This window comes from Urocitellus parryii, chromosome X (genome assembly GCF_045843805.1).
Source record: "Urocitellus parryii isolate mUroPar1 chromosome X, mUroPar1.hap1, whole genome shotgun sequence".
Taxonomy (NCBI): Eukaryota; Metazoa; Chordata; class Mammalia; order Rodentia; family Sciuridae; genus Urocitellus; species Urocitellus parryii.
Genome location: NC_135547.1, coordinates 13,556,571 through 13,582,366, shown reverse-complemented (window position 1 = coordinate 13,582,366; position 25,796 = coordinate 13,556,571). Strand labels below are relative to the sequence as shown.

The following is a 25,796-nucleotide window of genomic DNA, read 5'->3' as shown; positions in this document are numbered from 1 at the left end:
GCACAATATTTTACATGTTGAAATGCATGATTTTAGAAATAAAGAGTATCATAATTAAAATGTTGTAAATGAAAGTAAGGAAATAGTTATGTGCTGTTGATTCTTTGCATGTCCAAAGGAATCAACCTGAAAACAATATCCACATCATTTGGGCTGAATGTCTTTTGAGCAGTATTTTTTTCCAAATGAGCTGAGGAGCGGGCAGGAAAGAGCTACTTGCTATTTGACATAGCAGCTTCATCAAAATAGGAGAGCCATCTCTGACACGGGTCTCTACAAGGGAAGTGGAACCCATTATTTCTCAGTCATTTGACTTGATAAAGTGAAGCCAGAAGAACAGCTTATCCCAGCTTCTCTGGGGAGATGTATAGAATGCACAGCATTGCTCTTCCCCATATTTTCCTTAGCACAACTCAGAAAATTATTTAGAGAAGAGAGGAAAACCAAGAGGTTTTTCTGTATTCCCATCCACTGTGATTAAAGCATTAATCAATTTTGCATATTTACTTTATTTTTTGACATCATAACTGGAAAAATGGCTACTTAAGACAGTTCCTGACAATCCTTTCATAGATCTGTAGCAAATGTTTAAACACAAATTGGGTTCCTCTAAAGGAAGATGCCTCTCACATCTGAACAACTACCTTGATCCACTTCATTCTCAGAATTAATTATGGAAATTAAACTTCTTTGTGTTATTAGTCTAAACCAGTGGTCCTCAAAGTATAGGAGGCAGACCACTGGGGGTTCCTGAGAACTTTTTTGAAGGGTCTGACAGGTTAAGCATACATTAAGACAGCATTTGCCTTTTTCACTCTCAGCCTTTCACAGTGGAGTCTTCTAAAGGCCACCAAGTACAATAGATTAAACACAAGAGCAGATATGCAAATCCTGCTGTCTTTTACTAAGCCGTATGTTAAAGTAATTTACAAAAGTAAAACACCACTCTTCTTGCCAATTGTTTTGTTTTGAAAAATATGACTCTTAAATAAAAATGTTGTTTATACACATTTAAAATGGGTTTATTAATTTAAAATAAATCTTATTTCTCAGTTTTAATTTATAGTAAGGTAAATATGAATGGATATAACCTCCATAAATAAGAGTTCTTTGGAGTGGTATATTTTCTAAGAATGTAAAGGATTCCTTCATTCATGATTTGAGAACTGCTGGTCTAGATAATCAACTCTAAGCAAATCTTTTACTCACCACAGTTTCTGCCTCTGTAAATTAGAGGTAATAAAGCTTGGCCTTTTTCATACTAATACTGGTAATATTAATTGATAAATCATTTAGTAAATGTAAGCTACCATGCAAATATGTATAATGGTCATCATATCATTACAAGAAAAAAAAATCTACTACTTTTTTTTAAAAAACAAGCATTTCAGAGTCAATGCTGTGCAGCTTTGTGATTATCAATGCCATTAATCTCTGACACCAACATTCAGCCTTCCAAAATGAATTGGTTCCTCTGAAGGGCACCTAGGAGCAGTCCACTGCAAAGCATCATTTCCACTCTCTAAGCTAATGACTTCAGAGAAGCAGGATTCACCCTAAGCAGTCAGTTCTAATGCCCCTCTACTAACTTGGTAGGATCCTAACAACTTGGAAACTATTTCTTCCATGAAATACTTCTACCCCAAACCCTTTCACTTTATGGGGTACACCCTTGCTCACCCATGCTGACATTTGATATCATGAGCACATTTTTTGAGAACCCATTAAAATATATCCCCCCCCCAGGTATTATTAAATAGTTTTTAGCATGGAATTTTTACTTCCTATATTTTCTGATCTGGATTATAAATTGATTTCTAAAGTTTGTCTGAAGCTCCTTTATTCTCTAATTCTATCTTATATGCATAAATGGAAAACTCAGTGGTGGATAAAATTATACAGAACTATATATACACATAAATAGGTGCATGGAAAATTGGTGAAATATAAACAAGGTCTGTGGATAGTACTAATTTCCATTTCCAGATGATATTACAGTATAATTATGTAACATATTACCATCGGAAAGCCTGGGTAAAGAATAAACAGGACTTTAATACTATTTTTGTTAACTCCCTATGGATTTATAATTATTTCAAAATAAAAACTTAAATAAATTCTATATAATGGGGGAGAAAAATAATGAAAATAATTTTTGAAAAAAGATAAAATTGGTAAATTTGTAGAGATTTGAAGAGATTGACTATTCAATCAACTTCAGTAGGAACTCAAACAAATTCTACATAAAAAGAGAAGTACTTACTGAATGTTCATACGATTTGCTTCAAATCTTCTGGCTATGGAAAGTACCTAATGACTTTAAGGATGCTGACAAAAGATTGTCCCTATGGGCTCCATCTATTTCATCAGTGAAACTGCCTAAAGAATTTCAATTGAATATGCCATTACTAACCATTAGGGGCCTATCTTCTTCTTCATGGTCATCATAAGTAGAGTAGAAATAGTTGCTTGACCATTCCTCAGGCTCTTCAGAGATTCCTGCAGATTGTGACATCTCAGTCCAAACTATAAGAAAAATGTTGAGTGTAGCAGTTACTTATCAGTGCTGGTTCACTGCAAGGTGAGAAGTAAACTAGCTGTGATATTTAAGGTTTTAACCTTCAATGGACCAAGATTTGTATCTTCATCTGTATTATAATTGTAGATTAGACCACACTCTTTTATAATTTTTGACCTTTCACAAAGGGGCCAGTTGTATACTTCTTTAATTTTTAGAATGATCACAAGGTGAGATTGGTTGTAAGTTGTTAAAAGTAATAAGTTAAATATCATTTTAGAAAATATTTACCCTCTCTTAGAAAGTCACCTGTTATAAAAAATTCTTTCTACAGCATTTTTTAATTGGTTCCACTCAAATAGTACCTATCAGATTCTACTTGGTATTATTATTTTGGGTTGGCTTGTCTCTCTCACTAGGCAGAGACTTTGTGTTATACACTGCATGTCTTCTAAGAGCCTGGATGTAGGAGGTGCTTAACTTAAAAAATGAATTTATTTAGATTAAGTAATCTAAGTCTTAAATTAACAAAATCTGATCTTGGCCAAAGTAAACTATGGTATTCATGTGACATTGGAAATCATGTCAACCTTCTCCAACTTGGTTTTCTCACCTATCAAAAGAAGTCATTGATACTAGCTCCTCTCTTTACTGCTCCAGTAAAGAGTGAAGTGACATTTAAATAAAAACTGAACTAGGTTATGATTACTTGTTTCTCCTAAACTAGTGGATTACCCTTCCATCTAAGGACCATCAGATTAAAATACTGAATCAGGCACCCTAATTGGCATCTCTCTAGTGGTGTCCAAGTTGTTTAGGTAATACTACTGTGTGCTTCTATAGCACCCTATTTTAACACTTGCCACATATAATTTTAATTGCTTGTTAAATTATCTCTCTACCCTCCCAGCTATGTGAGAATGCAGCTGAGTGTATTTTAATTATACTTTAGGCCCAAACTTTTGCACAATTCCTGGCACACAGGCCATATTATATTATAACATTTGTTGAACTAAATAAACTATTTAAAATCACTTCATATAACACAATTTCCATAAGGACAATAAATATTCCATCTGTAAGTGATCCTTCCCTATTCATCAAACCATGGTAAGTGAAGGGTGCACTGGCACCAGTAGATGCATTTCATTCATCACTGCATCCTCTAATGCAGGGATTCCCAAACTTGAGCAGGGATCCGAATCATAGAGAGCTGCTCAAAATTTCAGTGGCTAAGCCTCACACCTGGAGTTTCTGATACAGAATGTCTGAGACAAAGCCGAAGAAATGTGCCTTCCATATAACAAGTCCCCAGGTGATACTAATGTTCCTGGGTCCAGGGACCATACTTTGACAACCACTGCTCTGTAGTGTCCAACAGAATGATTTGCATATGCAAAATAGGAGAGCCTGATAAAAATGGGTTGGCTTTGTTTTCTTTAGACAAAAATAACAGACATAGATTTTCCAAATTAACAATGGGAGATTAAAAAAAAGAACTTGCACAGCCATGAATCTCATCTGAGGATGACCATGACACATACCTGCATTTGCTTCTGCCTGAACTGACACAACTGCCTCACTGACCGCCACCATAGCACTGGGTTGTTCCGATTCAGTTTCCTGGATACTTAGAAAAGCTCCCTGTTGCTTTCTGAAATAATAATGTATAAAAATAAGTGAGCTTTCACATAATCTAAGAAATAGTAAGAATTTAGAAATGGTATTTCTTCCATTCTCAGAGAATTCATTCAAAGAGCAGATATTCCCCCCTTTTGAGATCTGTGTGATAGTATGCAAAAGCCTAAATCATAGGATTCAATCCAACAGGTTCTCTGTTATGCAAAGCAAAAACTAATCCTGTCTAGATCCAAGGTAGGTACACTGTGTACAATCCCTGTTACTCTGTGAGCTTCTAATCTCAGTGAATCAGGTAAGTTTTGTATAAATGAAGATGAAAATTTAATTGAGCACACCCCTAAAATCCCAGTATCTTGAGAAGTCGAGACAGGATGATCACAAGGTAAAAGCCAGCCTCGCTAAAGTGAGCTGCTAAGCAACTCAGTGAGACTCTGTCTCTAAATAAAATACAAAATAGGACTGGGGATGTGGCTCAGTGGTTAAGTGCCCCTGAGTTCAATCCTGGTATCAAAAAAAGAAAAAAAAAATTAAATTCATTTGTATTGTCACATTTGTACCAGCTACTATTAAGTCAACTACTGCATAAAAATAAGTCTTTATTTCTCTAATATATGATAAAAAGACTGGGTATTGTAAACCCTAGAAGATAAAAGACTTTCATGATTTATTATCCTAAAGCCTCAAATGAAACACCATGTGTTGCCTCTGATTTTATCTACTTCTAAAAAATGATGTGCAACAAAGGAAAAAGAATCTAATAAGTTATTCACAATGATCCCACCATCATGCAGATACTGCATGGTCAATCTCTGTGCCAGGGTTTTGGAATCAGTGTGGGAATTCTTACTGTGTACATGCGAATGTTCTGTTGACAGTCTACCCTTTAGAATTACTAGATGCAGGACAGACCATATCTCTTAAATCAGTAGCAGTGTGCTGTCATATAAGACTGCCACTTTCCTTAAAGACTTCCTGGCTACATCCAAGTTCAGTTCCTTGCCAGTATCCATACCTTCTAACTTATACAAAGAAAGAACAAATCACAAACAAGTGGCCTCCATTCAAGGGATTACAAAGCTAGCTGGGTACAATGGCAATCCCAGCAGCTTAGGAGGCTTAAACAGGAGGATCACAAGTTCAAAGCCAACCTCAACAAGTTAGAAAGGACCTAAGCAACTTAGTGAGACCCTGCCTGACTCAAAATGCGGAAAAAAAAAAAAAAAAGGCCGAGGATGAAGCCCAGTGGTTAAGCACCCCTGGATTCAATCCTGGGTACCAAAAAGAGAGGGGGTGGGAGAGGGAAAGAAGGAAGGACAGAGAAAGATTACAAAGCTTACAAAGCTATGAGCCAGTTCTTCATCTGCTTTGTTCCCATATTCTTATAACTCTGTCTCCAATTATCATGATATACTGAAAACAAAGCATTTTAATTGTGTTCTAAATCCAGCCTGAGATATAACTGTTAAGGACTATTAGACTCCAATACAAGATCAGAACTGAGAAAATGATGTTTGTGGAATTTGATGAGTTATTGCTAAAATGATGGGTTGGTTCTTGTCTGAGATACCTTAATTGCATTGCTTCACATTACCTATGGAAAACAGAAGATTGCAGGAGTGATAGTTCTTAAAGAATTATCACTTACTCATCACTCTGCTGAGGAGAAAGCCGTTCCTCTGTAATCGGTTCTTGTTGCTTCCGTTTTTTAACTGTAAATAGAACAAACCTTATATAAGCATCATTTAGAAGCTATACTTCCTACTTAAAGGCCAACAATTTTTTTTAATTTTTTTTAGTCATAGTTGGACACAATACCTTTATTTTATTTATTTATTTTATCTGGTGCTGAGGATCAAGCCCAGGGCCTCTCACGTGCTAGGTGAGCACTCTACCACTGAGATACAACCCCAGCCCTACAAGGCCAACGACGTTTACAAACATACTCACACACTTACACACAAATCTTTCATAGACCTGAAGTAACCAGAGGAAAGGCCAGTCTGAAGGTAGAATTTGGAAAGGTCCAAATCATGTAATATTTTATTCAAGGAGTTCACATTTTGAACAAGAATCTGTCCCCTATCCCAACTTCACCAGGTACAAATAACTTGAGGTCCTAAAATGAATCATCTCCTGGGAAGGACTAGGAATTAACAGTCAGATCTCTGTGCTGCTTTTAAACAGCTTCTCAAGCCGAGGTTCATTTTGTAGTGTTTGAATTCTCTTGCTGTTTAATAAACCATTTCATTTTAAACATAATAAAGTAAATATTAGCCCCATTCTCTGAAAAAAAATTCACAAAATCTGAGACAATGAGCTATTACTATGCTTGTTCTAAAGAATATATGTTTGGAAAAAATTTAAAAAAAAACAAAGAATGGAAAAAAAAGAATATATGTTTGAATTTACCTGTCATAAGTTCCTGTTGCTTCAACAAAATATTTCTTATTTCTTTTAACCATGACATCTTCACATCTACATTCGGAGCCTAAAGATTAAAAAGGGTAGAAGGTATATTTCTTCTAAAAAGAATGCTTTTATAATTAAACAAATGCAATTAAGTATATCAAACATGATCTACTCCTTAAAATACCATATTCAAATTCTAGTATTTTGATTCTTAAAACTTGTAGGGAAGGAGTAAATCATTAGCCATAAGATAGATGAAATAATGCAGTTCAAGCCATTATAAAATTGCCCTCAATTAATAATCGAATAATAACAAATGGATAGAATGCAAAGTATAAGTTCATTCATTTTTTTTTTTTTTTTGGTAACAGGAATTGAATCCCATGGGATGCTTAACCACTGAGCCACATCACCAGCCCTTTTTATATTTTATTTAGATACAGGGTCTCTCTGAGTTGCTTAGGGCCTTGCTAAGTTGCTGAGGCTGGCTTTGAACTCATGATCCTCCTGCCTTTGCCTCTCGAGCTGCTGGGATTACAAGTGTGTGCCACCATGCCTGGCAAGGAGGGAGGTTCTTTTAAAAATATATAATTTTTATGTTTAGTTTTGGTAAAATAATGCTCTAATACTTCCAGAATTAAAATTGTTTGGAGAATGATCTTAGTGACTGATAACATGAAAGCTTCCCTACATATCCTCCCATTACTCACAATATACATTTGTTAAATGATTCCAAGCTTTGTTTGGTACTAGGGATTAAACGCAGGGGTGCTTACCTACTGAACCACATACCCAGCCCTTTTTTTTTTTTTTTTTTTTTTTGAGAAAGGGTCTCACTAAGTTGTGGAGGCTGGCCTTGACCTTGTCATCCTCCTGTATTAGCTTCCTGACTCACTGGGATTACAGATGTGCATCACTGTGCCTGGCCAAATACTATATCTTTAAGCAATTTTATGAACTGCAAACAGTACAGAATTAAAATAAACAAAAATTGCTGAGCACTTGCAACAGATTCAGTCACAAGTCAGGATACAAAGATTTATTGAATATTTGATAACAACATCTTGAAAGGATCTGCTTCCTGTCCCCTTCTGTAATGTAAGATGGACCTTATATCACATCTGGCCAGGGCTTTAACAATATTCTTTAGAAGCAGGGAGCAAACCTTAACTGTTGCATCTTGTAATCATGTACATTTCAAATGATGACAACAAGAGAACTCGGAACTATTACAATCTCTAACTCTAGAAACTTGATGAGGCAGGGAAGTACCTCCCAAACCATCAGCTACAGCTGATAGATCTCCTTGTGTAGTGGTAAAAATTAAAACCCTAAAAAACACCCAAGTTTACCTCAATTTAAAGAAATCATGTGCTACTGCACAAAAATGTTTAAATATACCTTAAAGAATACTCAAATAACAGTTGAGAGTGGGGCCTTTTAAAATGTGACCAAAATTATTTCCTGTGCCACTCAGACTTCTTCCTTTCATTCTTTCTCTCCACCCCCTTTCTGACAGGGTCTCACTATGTTGTCAAGGCTGGCCTTGAATTTATGATCCTCCTGCTTCAGCATCCTATATCACTGGGATTACAGGCCCATGCCACTACTCAGATTTTATATGTTAATGCAGATTACAGTTTCTAGAATAATTTTAAGATGACCAACCTGTATAATATAAACTTCTTCCTTCCCACCATACCAGATTTCAAACTTGCGGTTGTCACCTTTTACATATTCTGTGATTCCAACTTCATCCATCTGTAAGAAATAAAATTTTCATGAGCATTTTATTTTGAATATACAATTACATTAAATATACCCCATCATATTCTTAAAGAGAATGTTTTATTTGGGCAAAATAAAAACAATAATAGGCACGAGTATTTGTTTTCATGGAACTATGCACTTTTGGTGTTCAGACTGCAAGCTCCATTCCAGTGATTGACACAAATGTTATAAATCTAAACATCCACACATCCCATCTATGATTCAATTCTTTTATAAATTATCTGTGTGCTATTCAAGCAAATTATCAGTGAAATCTAATTAAAAATTAGTGAGAAAAGCCACCTGAAATTAATGAAACTTAGTTTTTGAAATTATTATCTGTCAGATAAGTAATAAACTTACAAGATTAACTAATCTCTATAGTATCCCTACAAGTTATAAACATCCAATTTATAAGGCAAGGAAGAACCAGCTAGGAATCTCTCTACTTCCACCAATCCTTCAGACGCTATAGAAACCAAAATCTCTATCATAAGACAGTGATATCTTCCTATAGTCAGTAAAACTTTTGTACATAGTATCTTTTCCTTACCACAGCTTTTCTCCTCCTCTAAATGTCTGTACTTTGCACAATTTTCTTTCATCATTTGCTGCTAATACCTCGGTTAATTACATTTGGGGCAATTTCACTCCCTTGTATGCACCTTCTCTTTTAGCTCTTTTCTCCCTTTCCTCTTTTCTTTCAATTCCTACCCTAATTACCTGAAAGACTATCTCATACTGTTCCACTTATGAGCCCCCCAAATGGCCCTAATTAAAACCAAGAATCATTAAGAGTAGTGCTAGTGAGACTCCCAAATCAAGGAAAAGGAAAGCAATTATGCTTAGAAATGAAATGCAACCTAATGAAAGAGCCTCTAACTCCACCCTGAATGTAGGTGGAAGTTACTTTCAAAATGGCCCAAAACATATTTATGCTCTTACTATACCACTGTAACCTACTTTTGCTCAAATATTAAGATGTAAGATGAATAATAATCTCACTCTGTATTTATAATGTGTCAAAATACACTCTACTGTCATGTATATCTACAAAGAATAAAAATAATAATCTCACATTCAACCTTTTTTAAAATTAATTTTGTTTCAACACATGATCTTCCCTTAATATATGATAAGAAAGCAAATGGGCTTTGAAGTCAGAGAGGGCTGGGTTGGACGTCCATCTCTACCATTCACTAGTGTTTCCTGGTGCTAGTTGAACTTTTCTGAAATTCCATTTTCTTAACTTGCAATGGGAAGAACGCCTATTTCAAGGAGCTCATTTAAGAGTTAAATAGTATATATTAAATGCTGATTGCAAAATGAACTATTTAAAAAATGAATTCTGTTACATGCATGTATTAATCCCACTACTATAATGAGCCAATAAAAATATGAATTCATTTCCTATTTCTTCTCTTATTTGGATTCCATTAGCTTTGTCATTTGTCATTGCTAGCATAGAGCATATCTCTAGTGACTAAATGAATTTTGGAGTTGGACAACACATTGTAAGTACTATCTGCATGTTTATTTTTTTAAATTAAAAGAATTGGTGATAATAGTAAACACATGAACTGAGGAATCTGAAGAACTCAAATTTCTTCCTCTGGTTAACTGTGATCTTACATAGAGTTTGTCTTTGCATATAAGTGGCTGGCTTAAAATATAGCATGTGTTCATTAGAAAGACATGATCAGGCCATGAGACTCCAGCTTGCTGTGATGCAGTCAAGACAAAGAGTCCATTTAAAGTGAGCGACAAGTTGCTCAGCAGTAGCGCGTCTGTACTGGGCAAGCCCACCAAGGGTAAGACTTTAAATTCAATTACCCTGATGATTCACTAACAACATGCTGTCTAATAATACTAGCAATTGCTTAATGGTGGAATCTCCATGGTACATGAGTAAGAGGAAGTAAGCATAATAAAACCTAAGAAATACCCTGATTTCTCAGTCTAAAGCATCACCAGTTTACCAGGAATCCTGGTTTAAAACCTTGCAGCATCAATGTTTCTTTTTTTTTTAATTAAGGATACTTGAAATTGTTGGGGAACCAAAGAAGAATCTGACAGATTTTCTTTCTTCAAATGTCAAGTATTATTTATTTCTTGTATCTAGCAAGTCACTCAGCTCAAGTCTACCTTCCCTTGAAATGTTTCCTGCATCTATCCCATGCCATTTCCATGGTAACTATTGTATTTTCAATTCTCCTGACGTCATACTTCATATCAATCCTGCCTTACTTTAATGTACTTGAGAAACATTCTGTTGGCATGCCCATCATTGTGTCAAAATACAAGTAAAGTCAGGCATGGTAGTGCATGCCTGTAATCCCAGCAACTTGGGAAGCTGAGGCAGAAAGATGAAAAGTTTGAGACCAGCCTCAGCAACTTAGTGAGACCCTGTCTCAACATAAAAAATAAAAAGGGCTGGGAATGTGGCATAGTGCTTCAGTACCCCGAGTTCAATCCCCAGTACCCCCCCCCAAAATAAATAAATAAATAAATAAAATAAACTAGAAAATCAGTACACATCAGAAGTGCTACATTAGGTAGTAACTAGATCACCTTACAACTAAAAAGTGAATCAAATGGATTTGGGTAAAAATATGCCTAGGAAAGCAAAGTACCTTCCCAAGGAATAGGTACACACACAGCAAAAGATCTAAACCCTGTCTGAAATAGATTATGACTCCTTGGCTCTCAATCAATGTTCATTAGAGTCGTAAAAGACCCTTAGAGATTTGGGGTTTTGGACATAGACTGCAAGCATCAAAGTAGCATCTGGGCATTTGTGATAATGACAGCTGGAATCCTAAAGAAGCTATGAAGTTGGGCTGGGGCTGTAGCTAAATAGTAGAGTGCTTGCCTAGCTGGGTTCGAGCCTCAGCACCACATAAACATAAAATAAAGATATTGTATCCAACTACAACTAAAAGTAAAATTGGAAAAAAAAAAGAAGCAGGGCTGGGGTTGTGGCTCAGTGGCAGAGTGCTTGCCTAGCATGCATGAGACACTGGGTTCAATCCTCAGCACCATAAATAAATAAATAAATAAATAAATAAATAAATAAATAAAATTAAGATATTGTGTCCGTCTACAACTAAAAAAATGATAAAAATTAAGTGGTGAAGCTGCTGCGGATACAGAAGTGAAGAAGGGAAAATAGTGGGAAGGGCTCAGAGACCCAACCCTGCACAGGAATCTTGTTTGGAACAGTAAGAGGCAGCTGACCCTATGGGGAGAATCAAAAGCAGAGTCTGCTTATCTGGTAGCCTTCTTATATTATTTCCAAAGGCCTATCTCAGGACACTGCCTGTCCTCTTTAAAAATGCTGAAAATTCTACTGGTTCTCAAATTTACTGGTAATGACAACTATGATAAAACATTTTCATGAAAAATGACTAAATGATAGTGACTGCAGAATAAAGACTAATAGTTTTCTGTATTTTGCAACTTCTATGCAACAGATATCATGTTGCTTTTAGAATTTAGAACTTGAAAAACATGAAGCATAGAGAAATCAAAACCAATTACAGCCTCATGTGAATTGGATATTCCTCTGGTTCTGATAGTAAAACCAGCTGGAAGTATTACTGGGTTGTCAGTGACTTCCTCAAGTAATTTACTGCTCCCACTTTAATACACACTAACATTTTGGCAGAATGAAAACTTGGTTTACAGGAAATAATATATAATTTTAAGGGATACGAAAGAACAGGTATGGAATGGATTCAGCCATAGGTAGCTTTGTACACACAGAAAGCATGATGCTTGGGAATGGAGGAGGGATACAGAAAGGAAAGTATGCTGAGTATGAAAGTCCTTCAATTTTAAACTGCTTTGAGGAAAAGAGAGAGATCCTTTCCTCCTTGTCTCTCCTGCAACATAAAGGTCCCTTGCTAACAAATCAAGAACTGCATCTGGTACCACTGGTAAGAGAGTGCTCATGGGGGAATGTGGATCTCTCCCTGTCATTTCAAACTGTGCTCTGCAGATTGCTAGGGAGCCCCTTGGAGAATACCTGGGATTGCTGCTGAGAGGGAGAAAAGAAGGTATACAAGTTTTGTACTCCCTCACTCTCATTTTGAGAAAAGAAGTTCTGCTTTATTGGACTTCAATAGTACTTCTACTGAAGATTCCTTTTAAACAAAGTATAAAACCCACCCACTTGAACCAAAAAAGTGTACAGAATGAAACATATATAGAGAATGCTATTACATTACACAATTCAAATTGTCTTACTTTCAAACAATGCTTAAAACTATATGATGGGTATCTATCAGAGCCTTCTCCAGATTCAGTGCGCCTTTTGCAGAAAACAACAGCTTTCTCATACAAGAAGAGGTGTCGCTGCATTGGTTTGAATCTAGCAAAATCCTTCATTTTTGTAGCACCTTTCTTGTGCCCTATCCAGACACTGAATCCACCATGCATTATCATCTTGCCAAGCTCATTTAAGTTTCCCTAGAATAGAAAATCAAATCCCATTAGTAGAAGGCAAAGCTACATTCAAATCTCTGACATCAGCATTTAGTGTTTAGCTTGACCTACTAAAACGCTGAAGCATAATTTGTATGTTTTAAAAACTGCATTCATTATAACTTTTTAAATTAAAATGTGCCATGCATCACATCTGTATAAAATTACTGTAGGGGTGGAAGCCAAAAGAAATTTCCTTTTCCCTAGCTTCATATCAATTCCATGTGAGATGACAGGGTAACTCCCATAGATTCCTCAATCCGGTTAGGTACCTGACATACACCAGGTCCAAGTTTCCCCACTGGGTGGAGCTAATTTATTAAAAGGCTGCAAGCTCCAAAGGTGTCCTCTTTTTATTAAAACCCTATCTTTCCTAGGCTAGGGCAAGCAGCACTCCTGGGACAATATGTCTCTTTTGGTGACCCAAACATTCCTTCAATCGAAATCTCCCTAGGTCTGGACTTGGGAACAGGCTGTTGAAGATAAGAACATTGCAAATCCACTTGATCTGTAATGATGCATAATGAGTAATGATGCTAATATTTTTATATCCATTTATCTACCTCTTCTATGTTCTTTTTCAGGTGATTTCAGAAGGGTAAGAAAGTTATGGTGACAAGCTTACCCCCTAAAAATTCATAGTCTTAAAAGTTTACTTACAATGTAGCCATTTATTGCAATCTGATGCATGGAGTCATTAACTGACTTCAGTAAATCCAGCATTGTGTCAAGGGCCTCCTTTAATTGAGTAGATCCTTCACAGTCCTTGCTATATTTTAATAGCTCCTGTAATTAGAAATCAGGAATTAAACTTAATATTAAGCACATATTAACATAGCTGCAGAAAATGAATAAAATTTTGGCTAACATGCTCTCAAGAAGGAATCAAAGATAATGACACTTTTGCATAATTTCTTTCATATGCTCTTTGTCACATTTATCTATTTAATCACAGTGTTAAAATTGGGAAAGAAGTAGAAGAGTGACTGAACTCTATGCAACAAAGGCATCCAATGCTTTTGGAGCTGAAAAACAATAGCTATTTAGTCACACTAGATATTATTTTTTGAAGCAATTATATATGTGGGTTTTTTCATTCTCTACATACAATAACTTGTTTTATCCATGATGCATTCATGATGCACACAGCATAGGACATTATGAAAATACATTTTAAAGCAAACTATGTTATATTCATACTTAGCTCAATATTTTAGTAATCTTTTCACATTACACTAGAAGAACAGCATTGGCATTGTTGATTGAGAAAGCAATATGAAGTACAGTTTCAAAGAAATGTTTATTTAGATCTTAATATCAAAAGTTCTTTAGTACAACACTGTACATAAATTAAGTACCTAGCACGGAGAATTAAATACTTAATCCTCCAGATGTTCTCAGCCTGTTATCTATGCCTGTCCTCTGCACTGCCATCGTGAAGGAGCACACTGCACTGTCTACTGCCAACTCCTGCCTACCCACTCAATGCGCCTACCTATTTCTAGCACTTCCTAGTCAGCAACTTCCTTTTTAATGGCTTTTCCACATCTGACCCAAAAATGTGAGTAAAAAAGGAAAGAAATGTTTCATGTAATTACCTTTAAGAGTAACTGATATTTAGTGATTCGCTGTACTGGCTTGAGCAAATAGGAATCCAGACCAAGTCTGTGTTTTAATTTTCTCTGACATTCCTGCAATTAAAAGATAATTATCAATAAATTTAAACTAACACATGTACATGTAAAAATATCAAGTGTTCTTTGATGAGACTCAATGCATGAATGTTGCTTACATCTCAAAGAACATTTATCAGAAAAATTAGTATTACATATGGTACAGAAATTTTAAGTCATTATAACTGAGAAACAATAAACAGTATTTCAAGGACTTGGGAGGTAGAAAATTCTAACATTTTGAAGACTAAAAACATTTGACATGTAAATTCTTATTGATGTGTAATGTTTAAGGTGAGAAAGCAAGGAATGACAATAGATTAGCATGATTAAAAAGTTCTTCAATATATCCAAGAAAATTAACAAAAGACTCAGCTCCATAGGCCAAGGCCCAGAAAAGAAATAGGTTGTGCTAAATATAAATCAGACTGGGCATGAGAACAGATTTTTTTAAGATCACAAGAAAAATACAGTCTTTATCAACTGGTGCTATATTTCATTCAGTAATTGGCTCACTGCCACTATAAATATAAGGGTCATGACATTGGGTCCTGGGAATAGTGGAAGGCCCATAATTAGGGCAAGATGGGGATGGTGAGGAATAAATATACATATAGGAAATTCAGAACACAAAATGAACTAAATAAGATCCAGGATCCTCCACTGGAAATGGATAAAATATAATATTCAATCTAATTCAAAGAATAATTATTAATAATTTATGGTTAAAGATAGTGGGCTGGTGCATGCATTTGCAGCTCCTCGTTCCTGAAAGCTAAGTAAAATGATGGAAAAGATATTTTTCAGAAGGCAAAAACCCAAAGATGAGAAACTAGAAAGTATTGTTAAATTTGGAAAATGAAAACCACACCAACAAGTGGTAAACAATTGAGCATGCTTGAGAAAAACAAATCTCAAGTTGGCAGAGGAAAAAGCTGAGGAAAGGATCAATCTGTTATAGACCATTCCCCCCGCACCACCCACCACAAACACACACATACCCCCATTACAAAAACTCAAGATTATAGACATGAAGTAACTCTGAAGACACAAAATAAATCTGGGGTTCAAAAAGAATGGTTGCTCAAAGCCCATTTAAGAAATAATTAGATATTGAGTGTGGTAAGGATGTGGAACAATCAGTACCCTCATATATATTGTTGGTAGAAATGTGAAACAGTGTAGCCAGTTTGGAAAATAGTCCAATATATCCTTTAAAAGGCTGACAGAGAGTCACAGTATTATCCAGAAATTTTACTTACATGTATACAGCCAATAGAAATTAAAAAATAAACCACATATTTACACAAAAACTAGTAGAAAAGTTTTCCTAGCAGCATCATTCATACTAATCAAAAGGTGGAAACACCCCAAATGTCCCACAACTGATGACTGGGTAAATGATATGTAATATAATCACTCAATGAAATATTATTCTGACATAAAGAAGGAATGAAGAACTGATAAATGGTACATGGATGACACTTGCTAACAAGCTAAATGAAAGAAGCTAAACACAAAGATCATATATTATGGGATTCCATTTACATAAAATGCCCAGAACAGGCAAATCCATGAGGGACAGAAAGCAGAATAGGGGTTGCCTAGGGCTGTAGGGATTGGGAGAAATAGGAGGTGACTTGCTAGAAGGTACAAGGTGTTTTCTTTATAAATAAAGTAAAAATGTTCCTAAATTGACTGCGACCATGATTGTACAATCTTGTAAATATAGTAAAACCACTGAACTATATATATTTAAACGGTGAATTTTATAGTATTTTCTTTATATTTCAATAAACTGTTCCCCCCAAAATTTAAATGGGCACAAAAAGCTAAAAATAAACATGAAAATCAAAATCTCTCAGATAAACATACTATTATGCTCAAGTAGGTAGCTGCCCTTCGCTCCTGATGAAAGAATAACAGATATTAGATATTAGATTATAAAGAGTAAAACAGAGGGCCCCTGGACTAAGGGATACAAGGATGCAATCTGAGGGCACAATGCCATATTGAAGGCAAGGAGAGTGCCTGAATATCTATTTACCAAATTAGGGACTCGTAGTGTTTGCCCCAAATATGGCATCCACAACATTGTCAGGCAGACCCTTATACATTGGGTAGCAGGTTGGGAACTCTAAACAGCTGACAAGCAAAGGAACTAAACATATAGGTATTGAGGAATCCCCCTAAGGAAACTACTTCAGACAAATCACACAACCAAGAGGATCATGGTCAATAAATCCACAAATGCATAGGAACTTTCCAAGGAGTTTTTTAAAGCTCACTCCTAAGATAAGTGAACAGACAACTACCATCAGACTTTTGAGGAAAACCATCTAAGATGAGTGGCAGGAACTAAATGAAAAAAGAAGAAAAAAAATAGAAGCAATTTGAAGATAACGGGATCTATGCCATGAGAAGAAAACTACTTTGTAAAGTAAAATCATATGGCACAAACCAGTAATCCTAGTGATTCAGGAGGCTGAGGCAGAAGGATCAGAAGTTTGAGTTCAAGATGCCTGAGCAACTTAGTGAGACCCTGTCTCAAATTAAAAAATAAAAAGGGCTGGTGATAAGGCTGGGGCTGGGGCTCAGTGATAGAGCACTCGCCTAGTATGTGTGAGGCCCTGGCTTAGATCCTCAGTACCACATAAAAAAAATGAATAAATAAAATAAGGTATCATATCCAACTACAACTAAAAAATATTTTTAAAGGACTGGTGATGTAACTCAGTGGTATAGCACCCCTGGGTTTGATCCCTAGTTAAGAAAAAAAAAAGAAGTAAAAATCTATTATCTTCATATCAATAAGCAAACATTGAATTTATGAAACAAAAACAGGATTGTATTAAGAGGAACCAAGAGAACAAAAAGTTATTCTTTTCAAAATTAAGGACATAATGGCAGAAATAAAATCCTCAATAGTAAGAGTGAAAGATATATCCCAGAAAGTATAACAAGAATACAAAGAGGTAGAGAACAGAAAGAAAAGATATTAGATGATCAGTCCACAATATGTACCATCTGTACAATAGAAATTCCAGAAATTGGAGAATGGGAAAAACTGGATGGAGGAAATCAAATAGAAAAAAATTAGTAAATTTGGACTGGCAGCTCAAAATTCAATGTCATCAGCACAAGACTAGCATAATGAATGAAAATGGCACCAACACCCAAAATAAGTTTTCATAAGCTCCCAAAGGACAAAAATTGGATCTCCTGCAATGGAACAAAAATCTGATGCTAGCTGGGTGCAGTGGAACATGCTTGTAATCCCAGCAGCTAAGAAGGCTGAGGCAGGAGGATTACAAGTTCAAAGCCAGCCTTGGCAATGGCGACGCACTAAGCAATTGAGTGAGACCCTGTCTCTAAATAAAATACAAAATTGGGGCTGGGGATGTGGCTCAAGCGGTAGCACACTCGCCTGGCATGCGTGCGGCCTGGGTTCGATCCTCAGCACCACATAAAAACAAAGATGTTGTGTCTTCCAAAAAATAAAAAATAAATATTAAAAAACTCTCTCTCTCTCTCTCAAAAATAAAATAAAATAAAATACAAAATAGGACTGAAGATGTGGCTCAGTGGTGGAGTGCCCCTGGGTTCAATCCCTGGTACACCCCCCCCCAAAAAATGATGCAATTTAGCAACTCCTTTAAATTCCTGAGGATTATCATTTCTTACCTAGAACTTTATACCCAGTCATGTTAGCAATCAAAGTGTTATGGAAGAAAAAAAAAGATATTTGCAGACACACATGTTCTTAAAAACATTTACCTATATTGCACATTTTCTCAACACATTACTGGAAGATATTTTCTACCAAACAAGGAAATACAACAAGAATGATAAGATTGTGGCACCTAGGAAACAAGAGAACCTATTCAAGAGACAAGTGAACGGTGTCTCAAAAATGATATTCACCAAGATCCTGAGATGAAAACTATGCATCAGGCCTAGTGAGTCAAGATTAGCTGGCCAGAAACCCCTAGGAGATACTTCTTCAAGAAGATACAATTTAAAGAAAATCAATGTATATAAATATTGCAAGAGTATATTTTTATAACTCCTAAAACTGGAAGAAGTGTCAGTAGAATTAAGACAAGTATCTAGAAAGTTGTGTGAGTAAAAAAACAACTGTAAGAAAAACAAAAGGGGAGGAAAAGCAATCATACTATATCAAATGGATTATTTAAGCAGAGAAATAATAGTCTCAACAATTAAATGCAGTACATAAATCTAACCAAAATTACAATATAACTATATTGGAAATTTTGGAAGAAAGAACTATACGTGTATATGATCAAGTGGCAGTGAAAGAGCTAAATCCTCTTTTTACAGGGTAGGAAGGAGGAGGATGAGCATGCTATTTGGATATATAGAGGTAAATATCAAAAGAAGTAGTTAAAAGCACCGGAAGTGGTTGCTTCTAGGGAACAGAAAGTGTGTGTGTGTGTGTGTGTGTGTGTTTTGGAGACAGGAGAATTGCTCTTTAACTTACATGCATATATAAGTTACTCAAAGTAGAAATGAACTTATAAATAAGAAGTATCCCACTATCTCCCAGAAAAAACATATCCAATACTTAATTATCATACCTGGAAAAAGGCACATTCTGAATACTTCTTCCAAATTATCTCTGATCTGGGCTTATTCTGACAGTATTTTGCATATATCTGAAAATCATCCTTCTGTGATGAGAACAAATTCAAACATATTAACAATTTGCAAATATGAACTTTTCTTACCAAGAAAAGCAGAATAAGAGTGAGTATGGCAAAGCATTATAGGGACTATGACCTAAAGGAGCCCTCTTCATATTCAAAGATCAGCATATGTGTTGGACCTGATGGTGGGACTCGTGATTTTCTGAACTTCCACTTGCCAAGTTTGAGAGTTAAGGGGCGGGGGAAAGGCTCCTCTGTCTGAATAAAAAATCTTTTCATAGCCAAGTAATGTGCTCTTTCTATGCTACTAGTTTCTCAGTTCCCTAGTGAATGAATTTGGAGCTAACCTTCAAGTCAGCCTGCAGTCCTTGGTTCATCACTGGGGCATCACCACTGTAGCATAACCCATCTAGGTATCTGCCTATGCAATTTTCTCTCCATAATACTCATTTATGCTATATCCTACTCATTCTTTACCATTCATCTCACGAGTCATCTCTTCTATAAAGCCATTTGCTTATACCCCACAGATGCATAAGATGCCTGTTATGGTTTAGATCTGGAATGACCCCCAAAGGCTCATGTGTTGAAGGCTTATTCCCCAATGCAGCAATGTTCAGAGGTGGGGCATTTGGGGAAGTAAATGGATTATTGGGGATCTGACCTCATCAGTAGATTAATCCATTGATGGTAATAATTTGATATTAGTGGGAAATGGTGGAAACATTAGGAGGTGGGATCTAGCAGAAGGAAGTAGGTCACTGGGTGTGTGCCCTGGAAATGTATTGCTATCATGTCCCTCAAAACCTTCCCACCACACCTTTCTGCCATGATGTTCTACTTGCCTCAGGTCCAAGGCAATGGAGCCAGGTGATCATGAACTGAAACTGCTGAAGCCATGAGCAAAATTAATCTTTCCCTCTCTAAATTGTTGTTCTCAGGCATTTTGTTCCAGCAATGAAAAGCTAACACGATGTTCCTTATTTGGATTCCCACAGGACCCTTTGTATATCTCTAATATAGGACAACGGGTGCTATATGAAATTAATGGTTTCCATGTTTTTCTACCTGAATAAATAGTCTTTGGCTGGGTATCCACATCACCTAGCACAGCACTTGGAACAAAGAAGATGTTCAGTAGATGGTTGTTTAATGAATAAACATTACCATCAATAATCATTTATTAAACCATTACTAGCTGCCAAGAACTCTACTAACCTCATGAGAGATACATATATAGGATATGGACCCTGTCTCAAAGATTTTCTCATCAAGTTGGTGAGAGAATTTGTGTACACATGTAAAGATACATAGTAAATGTAAAATTTCCAGTCAGTAGTGGTCTTATGTAGTAATCCAAAGGGAAGATTCACCACTGTTGGGAAAGAAACTGTCCATAGTTCAAATAAGTTTCAAGTTAGAACACGTTGAGAAAGACATTGATATGCAGTTCTTTCTTAGCCTTATTCTCTTCTCATTTTATAAACACTTTCTGGGACAAATACTCATTTTGAGTTTCAACAATTCTATCTATCAAAAATGACTCCCAAACCAAAGCAGAACTGATCTTTCAGGAAGAGGAGGAACTAGAAAAGCAAAACAGGCTAAGCAAAAATCTATTTCTGAGGGAAAACTCTAATGGAGGAGAACACAATCACTAACCTAGAAAGTCAATTTTACTGAGTGTACTCTTGGGACATGGAATAATGAGCCTCCCTGAATGACTTAGTTAAATTAAAAGAAAAGACAACTTTCTGTTTTGTGAAGTTCCTGTGATAAATGCCTTGCTGGCTGAATGCCAGACTAGATCTAATTATAAGATTTTTACATGAATTGCAGGGGAATACCAAGGTATCTTTTAGGTTAAAAATAACCAAGCCCAGGGTGGTTTTGCTAAGAGGATCCCAACTCTCACATTTTAACACCCAGAATGATCCCTGAATCCCTAGGATCACCATTCCTAGGAGTTGAGACACTGAAGTATTTGCTACTATAGAATATGCAACACATGCTCTGGATACCCCATTACATCAGTTTCTACAACAAAACTTGGTTTTGCATTAAGTACTTATTGGAGTTGATGTCACTTCTCCAAAAACAAAGATGTTTTAAAAACCTATTTTGACTCTGAATATACTCTCATAAGTGAGTTTTTATTTTGGTGTCCCGTATTTATATAACTTAAAAAAAAAAATTAGACTAACCCTTTCCAGGAAGCAAGGTCCCACTCTTTCTGGAGCATCAGAGCAATTTTCCAGGCTGCTCATGAAAATGCTGTGAAATTTTCAGAGAAAAAATGTGAAAAATAATAAACTGGTCAATGGCCCTTTCAAAAACATCATGAAAAAATACTCAATTTGACAATTACATACTTGTTATGGAATTCATATATTTCTGCCATATTTCCAAAGAGAACATCTTTTTTATTTCTCAGGACAGGTGGCATAAGATCAAACATCTCTGGATTATCCATCTCCGCTCGATAGCCCTATTCAAAATAAATATATTTAGGCTTCTTTATAATATTTACATTAATAGTTGATTGGGCAACTAAAGGTCTAAGTACAGTACAATATATAGGGATTTGTGGGTAAAGCTGTTTGAATGTTAACTTTGGGATCTAGGATATTTAAATGTTATCCATAACATTTTTCTTTAGAAAGCAACATAGGGAAGTTAAGGATTTCCACTGGATGGGCAGAATAAAATGACAGTCTTTGGCCTTTCAAGATAGCTGCATTGTTGATAACAAAATAGAAATCAAGTATGAAAAAGTATAGTACAGGTAATCAACTTCTTAAATTGGCAATAAGTGTTTAGATTTTTTATGACCAAATAAATACTGTGACATTTATGTCAAATGAGTATTTTTATCCTATTCTCAGTTCTTTTTACCACAATCTCTAAATAGCACCTTGGGATTAATTACAACAATCCACTATATCCCTAAGAGAATAGCATTTCTCTTCTGTAATAAATTCTGAATCAACCATTCCCAGTACTGAGAGAGAATATAAATATACACATTTAAACATGCAGCCTCAAACAATGGGTACCATATCCACTACTACCATGTGACAATTGAGGAAGGAGTCAGAACTCGAAAATTGCCTTAAACACTTTCTAATGAATGTATCAAGGGACCATTCAGGAAAATGGGAGTCACTTACCAACAGCACAGTAAACAGCTCTCGAACATACACTCTCTCAGTCTGTATCAGCTCATTTAGGACGTGGCTAAAATGAAAAGACCATATTTACCAGTTATTATATTATTTAGAATTGTATAACATTGTTTCAGTTATTATAAGTCTTTGAAGGAAAAAATACTTAAGTCATTGGAACTACCAGTGGTTTGGGTTTTAGCATCAAAATAACTGAAAGTACCACCCACAGGGCTGTTTAAAATATATTCAAAAGAAACAGGGGTACTCAAGGGTTATTAATGACTTACAAAATTATTTCTAATTCACTAAGATTAAGAATCAATTTACTAAAAAACTCACAAAATCTATTCCTAAATGTCTGATGTTTATGTATTTATTTTTGGGCGGCATACTTTTCTGAGTTCTTAGTACCCTTTCTCAAATAAATAAATAAAAGATAGTAGCATTCTTAGCATCATTTTCCCCTGTTCCAGGTAATATTCTGAATTTTTCTAAGACACACAATAGATGTATTATACTGGTCTTCCCAAGTGTAAATCATACTTAAGTTTCTGTAGTAATTTTGTCTACTGTCTCTGTAAAATAAAATACATTTCAACATCAATTGACTTTATATTTAATTTTCCTCTTACCAATATAAGAAAGTAAAAAAGAACCAAAGGGTAGTTAAATTAAATGGATTACTTATATTAATCCATTTAATTTAACTACGCTTTGGTTCTTTTTTACTTTCTTTTCGTCTTCTAACATCTTAAAGCATGTAGCATTTAAAAGTCCATATTCAACTTGCTGCAAAATACTGGCTACTTATCATTCTGTGACATAAAATTTAAAAGGCAAATATGCAAGTCTAGAATAGTAATACAATATTGTAAAAGTTAGCCAAACAATGATTAATGTTAGTGTCTTTAAAACAGTATCTATACAATCCTTTTTCATTTCATTCATTTTCACCTTTTTTAAAAAAGAAGAAATGATGTTGACCAAAGGATTTAAACTTTCACTTATAAGTTGAATCAGCTCTAGGGATTGAACATCCACATGCTGACTCTAATTTTTATACTGTATCATATACTGAAAATTTGCTTAGAAAGTAGATCTTAGCCGTTACACAGCAGATATAGTGAACACTATTGAACTGCACACCCAAAATGGCTTTTAAAAACTTAAAGCAGATATTTTAAGAATGTTCAGTTTATAATGTCAGTTAACCTCAATAAGACATGGATATATGTGACTTTAAGAAGCAATAAAGTGGCACATGCCTGTAATCCCAGTGATACCAGCAACTTGGGAGGCTGAGACACAGGATCATATGTTTGAGGCTAGTCTAAGCAACTTTAGTGAGATGCCGTCTCAAAATAAAAAAATAAAAACTGGGGATGTAGCTCAGTGGCAAAGCATCCCTGGGTTCAGTCCCAGGTACTAAAAAAAAGTGATAAAGTATACAAACTCCTAAATCAAACTTCTTGGCCTCAAACCCTAGATCTGCCATCTACTAGTGGGCATGTTATCTAACTGTTCCTCAATGTTCTTCACCTAGCTTTTTATAAGTCCCACTTGGTTGGGGTAATATTTATAAAGCAAGGACATTGTACTAAATAAATGTAATGATCTATCAAAAAAAATGAAAGTAGATCTTAGATACTTAGTAGCCTCACCACCAAAAGAAGCAAATTTATTAGGTGACAGATGTGTTAACTAACTCAAGTATGATAATCACTTCATAAAGTATACTTGTATCAAAGTCTCAAAGTATCACATTATATTCCTTAAATATATACAATGATAGTTGTCAATTATACCTCACTAAAGCTGAAAAAACAAATTAAAAAGCAAAACGTTTCATTTTTATTTCCCACCTGGGAAAAAAAAGGAGAAATGAAAAATCTGAAAAATTCTAAATAATTTTCCTCAAGTAACAAACAGACTATAGGTTGGTAAAGCCTAAATTCAAGACTCACACCTCAACTAGCACTCTTTATCACACCCAAGAAGAACCCAATTCTGTGAACACAAAAAAAAAAAATTATTTTGAGACAGGGTCTTGCTAAGTTTCTCAGGGCCTCACTAAGTTGCTGAGGCTGGCCTTGAACTTGCCATCCTCCTGCCTCAGCATCCAAAGTCACTAGGATTACAGTAGGCATGACATGCTGGAAATGTGCTCAAAATTCTAAGCATATTGGCTTTTCAACACTGAACCAAAGAGTCCTCCGGGGGTGATGTGTATATGAGTTTATGTAAATAAATAAAAGATACTTCTTTAAAACATCCAAGCTATTGTCATTGTCCAAACTGGAGGGTTGAGCAGAACTTCTCTTCTCCTGACAATCATGGACTACTTCAATCTGAAATTATGAAAACAAAAAGTTATATTAGCATGTATGTGTATAGTTCTTCAAGGACACATAGCTCAAATTAAGTTTACTTCAGGTCCTAACTGTACATAAACTGAAAAATAACAGATTTTTTTAAAAGTAGTTTTGATATATATTAGTAAAATGAAAGATTTGAGTTACTTGGAAAGATAATATTTAAGATACTAATTTATTTTGTATATTTTCATTTATCTGGCACTTTGGGGAAAGAAAGTCAATTCATAAAAGTTTATTTTCCAGATAATTAAAATTTATTCATTGAAAAACCAAAATGGCTTTTTAGTCTTAGTTTTTTACAGAAAAGCTCCTAGCAAATATTACATGCATCCTTAAGTTTTTTAATCAAAGACAAACAACATAAATGATCCTTTTCTTAATAACTCAGTGGTATCATCAAAAACTTAAATGTGATAAAATCTAATGATGCATTTCCAGGGCTACTGAGACAGAGAACTATCCTTTTTCAAAATGGCTGTACCCGTACATCTCTGTGTCTCCTGTCTGTCACATGTTAGTTGTTCCTACAAATGGCTTCCCTGATCCTAAACTGTTGCCTTTTTTTGCAGACTCTACAGAACTTGGACTGGTCTACTGAGTCAACTACATGAAATTTGTGATGGTTAATTGCTCTTCAGAAACATTTAAAATATATTCCTGGGATCCCACCTATATCAGACATTTGAGCTTGCCAAAAACCTGACCTCTAAGTAAATTCAACATTATTTTGTGACAGCTAAAACCTAAAATGAAGTACTGGATTTATCAATTAAATATTTCAAAAAAAATGTGGCCTATGCATGGCAATACTTGTGAACAAGAACATTTGTAACAAATTTCTACATATTATGCAGACACAATCCTAAGAGCTTGACATACATCATTGTAATCAATCCTCAGCAATTTAGAAAGCTAAGGCATTCTTTTTTCCATTTTAAAGATGGGAAAAAAATGAGACTCATAGAGGTTTAGTAACATGATCAAAGTCACATGCTTAAGGGCTGGGGCTTTAGCTTAGTGGCAGAGGACTTGCCTAGCATGTGTGAGGCACTGGGTTTGATCCTCAGCAGCAAATAAAAACAAAATAAAGG

The 25,796-nt window shown here is 35.3% G+C and overlaps 1 protein-coding gene across 2 annotated transcripts in view; it reads right to left on the bottom strand.

Annotated features, from left to right (window-relative positions):
• Positions 1–240: 240 nt before the first annotated feature.
• Positions 241–25,796, bottom strand: part of Mcf2 (MCF.2 cell line derived transforming sequence) — a 76,639-nt gene continuing 51,083 nt past the window's right edge. For both annotated transcript variants that reach the window (XM_026392224.1, XM_026392225.2), the window contains 14 exons: positions 24,590–24,678; positions 22,334–22,400; positions 21,536–21,651; positions 21,368–21,437; positions 19,095–19,187; positions 14,422–14,514; positions 13,484–13,609; positions 12,587–12,808; positions 8,237–8,329; positions 6,569–6,647; positions 5,805–5,868; positions 4,063–4,172; positions 2,414–2,526; positions 241–273 (listed from right to left, as the gene is read on the bottom strand). In XM_026392224.1, the coding sequence (XP_026248009.1) occupies positions 241–273; positions 2,414–2,526; positions 4,063–4,172; positions 5,805–5,868; positions 6,569–6,647; positions 8,237–8,329; positions 12,587–12,808; positions 13,484–13,609; positions 14,422–14,514; positions 19,095–19,187; positions 21,368–21,437; positions 21,536–21,651; positions 22,334–22,400; positions 24,590–24,678 (1,368 nt within the window). The remainder of the gene's footprint in view (positions 274–2,413; positions 2,527–4,062; positions 4,173–5,804; positions 5,869–6,568; positions 6,648–8,236; positions 8,330–12,586; positions 12,809–13,483; positions 13,610–14,421; positions 14,515–19,094; positions 19,188–21,367; positions 21,438–21,535; positions 21,652–22,333; positions 22,401–24,589; positions 24,679–25,796) is intronic.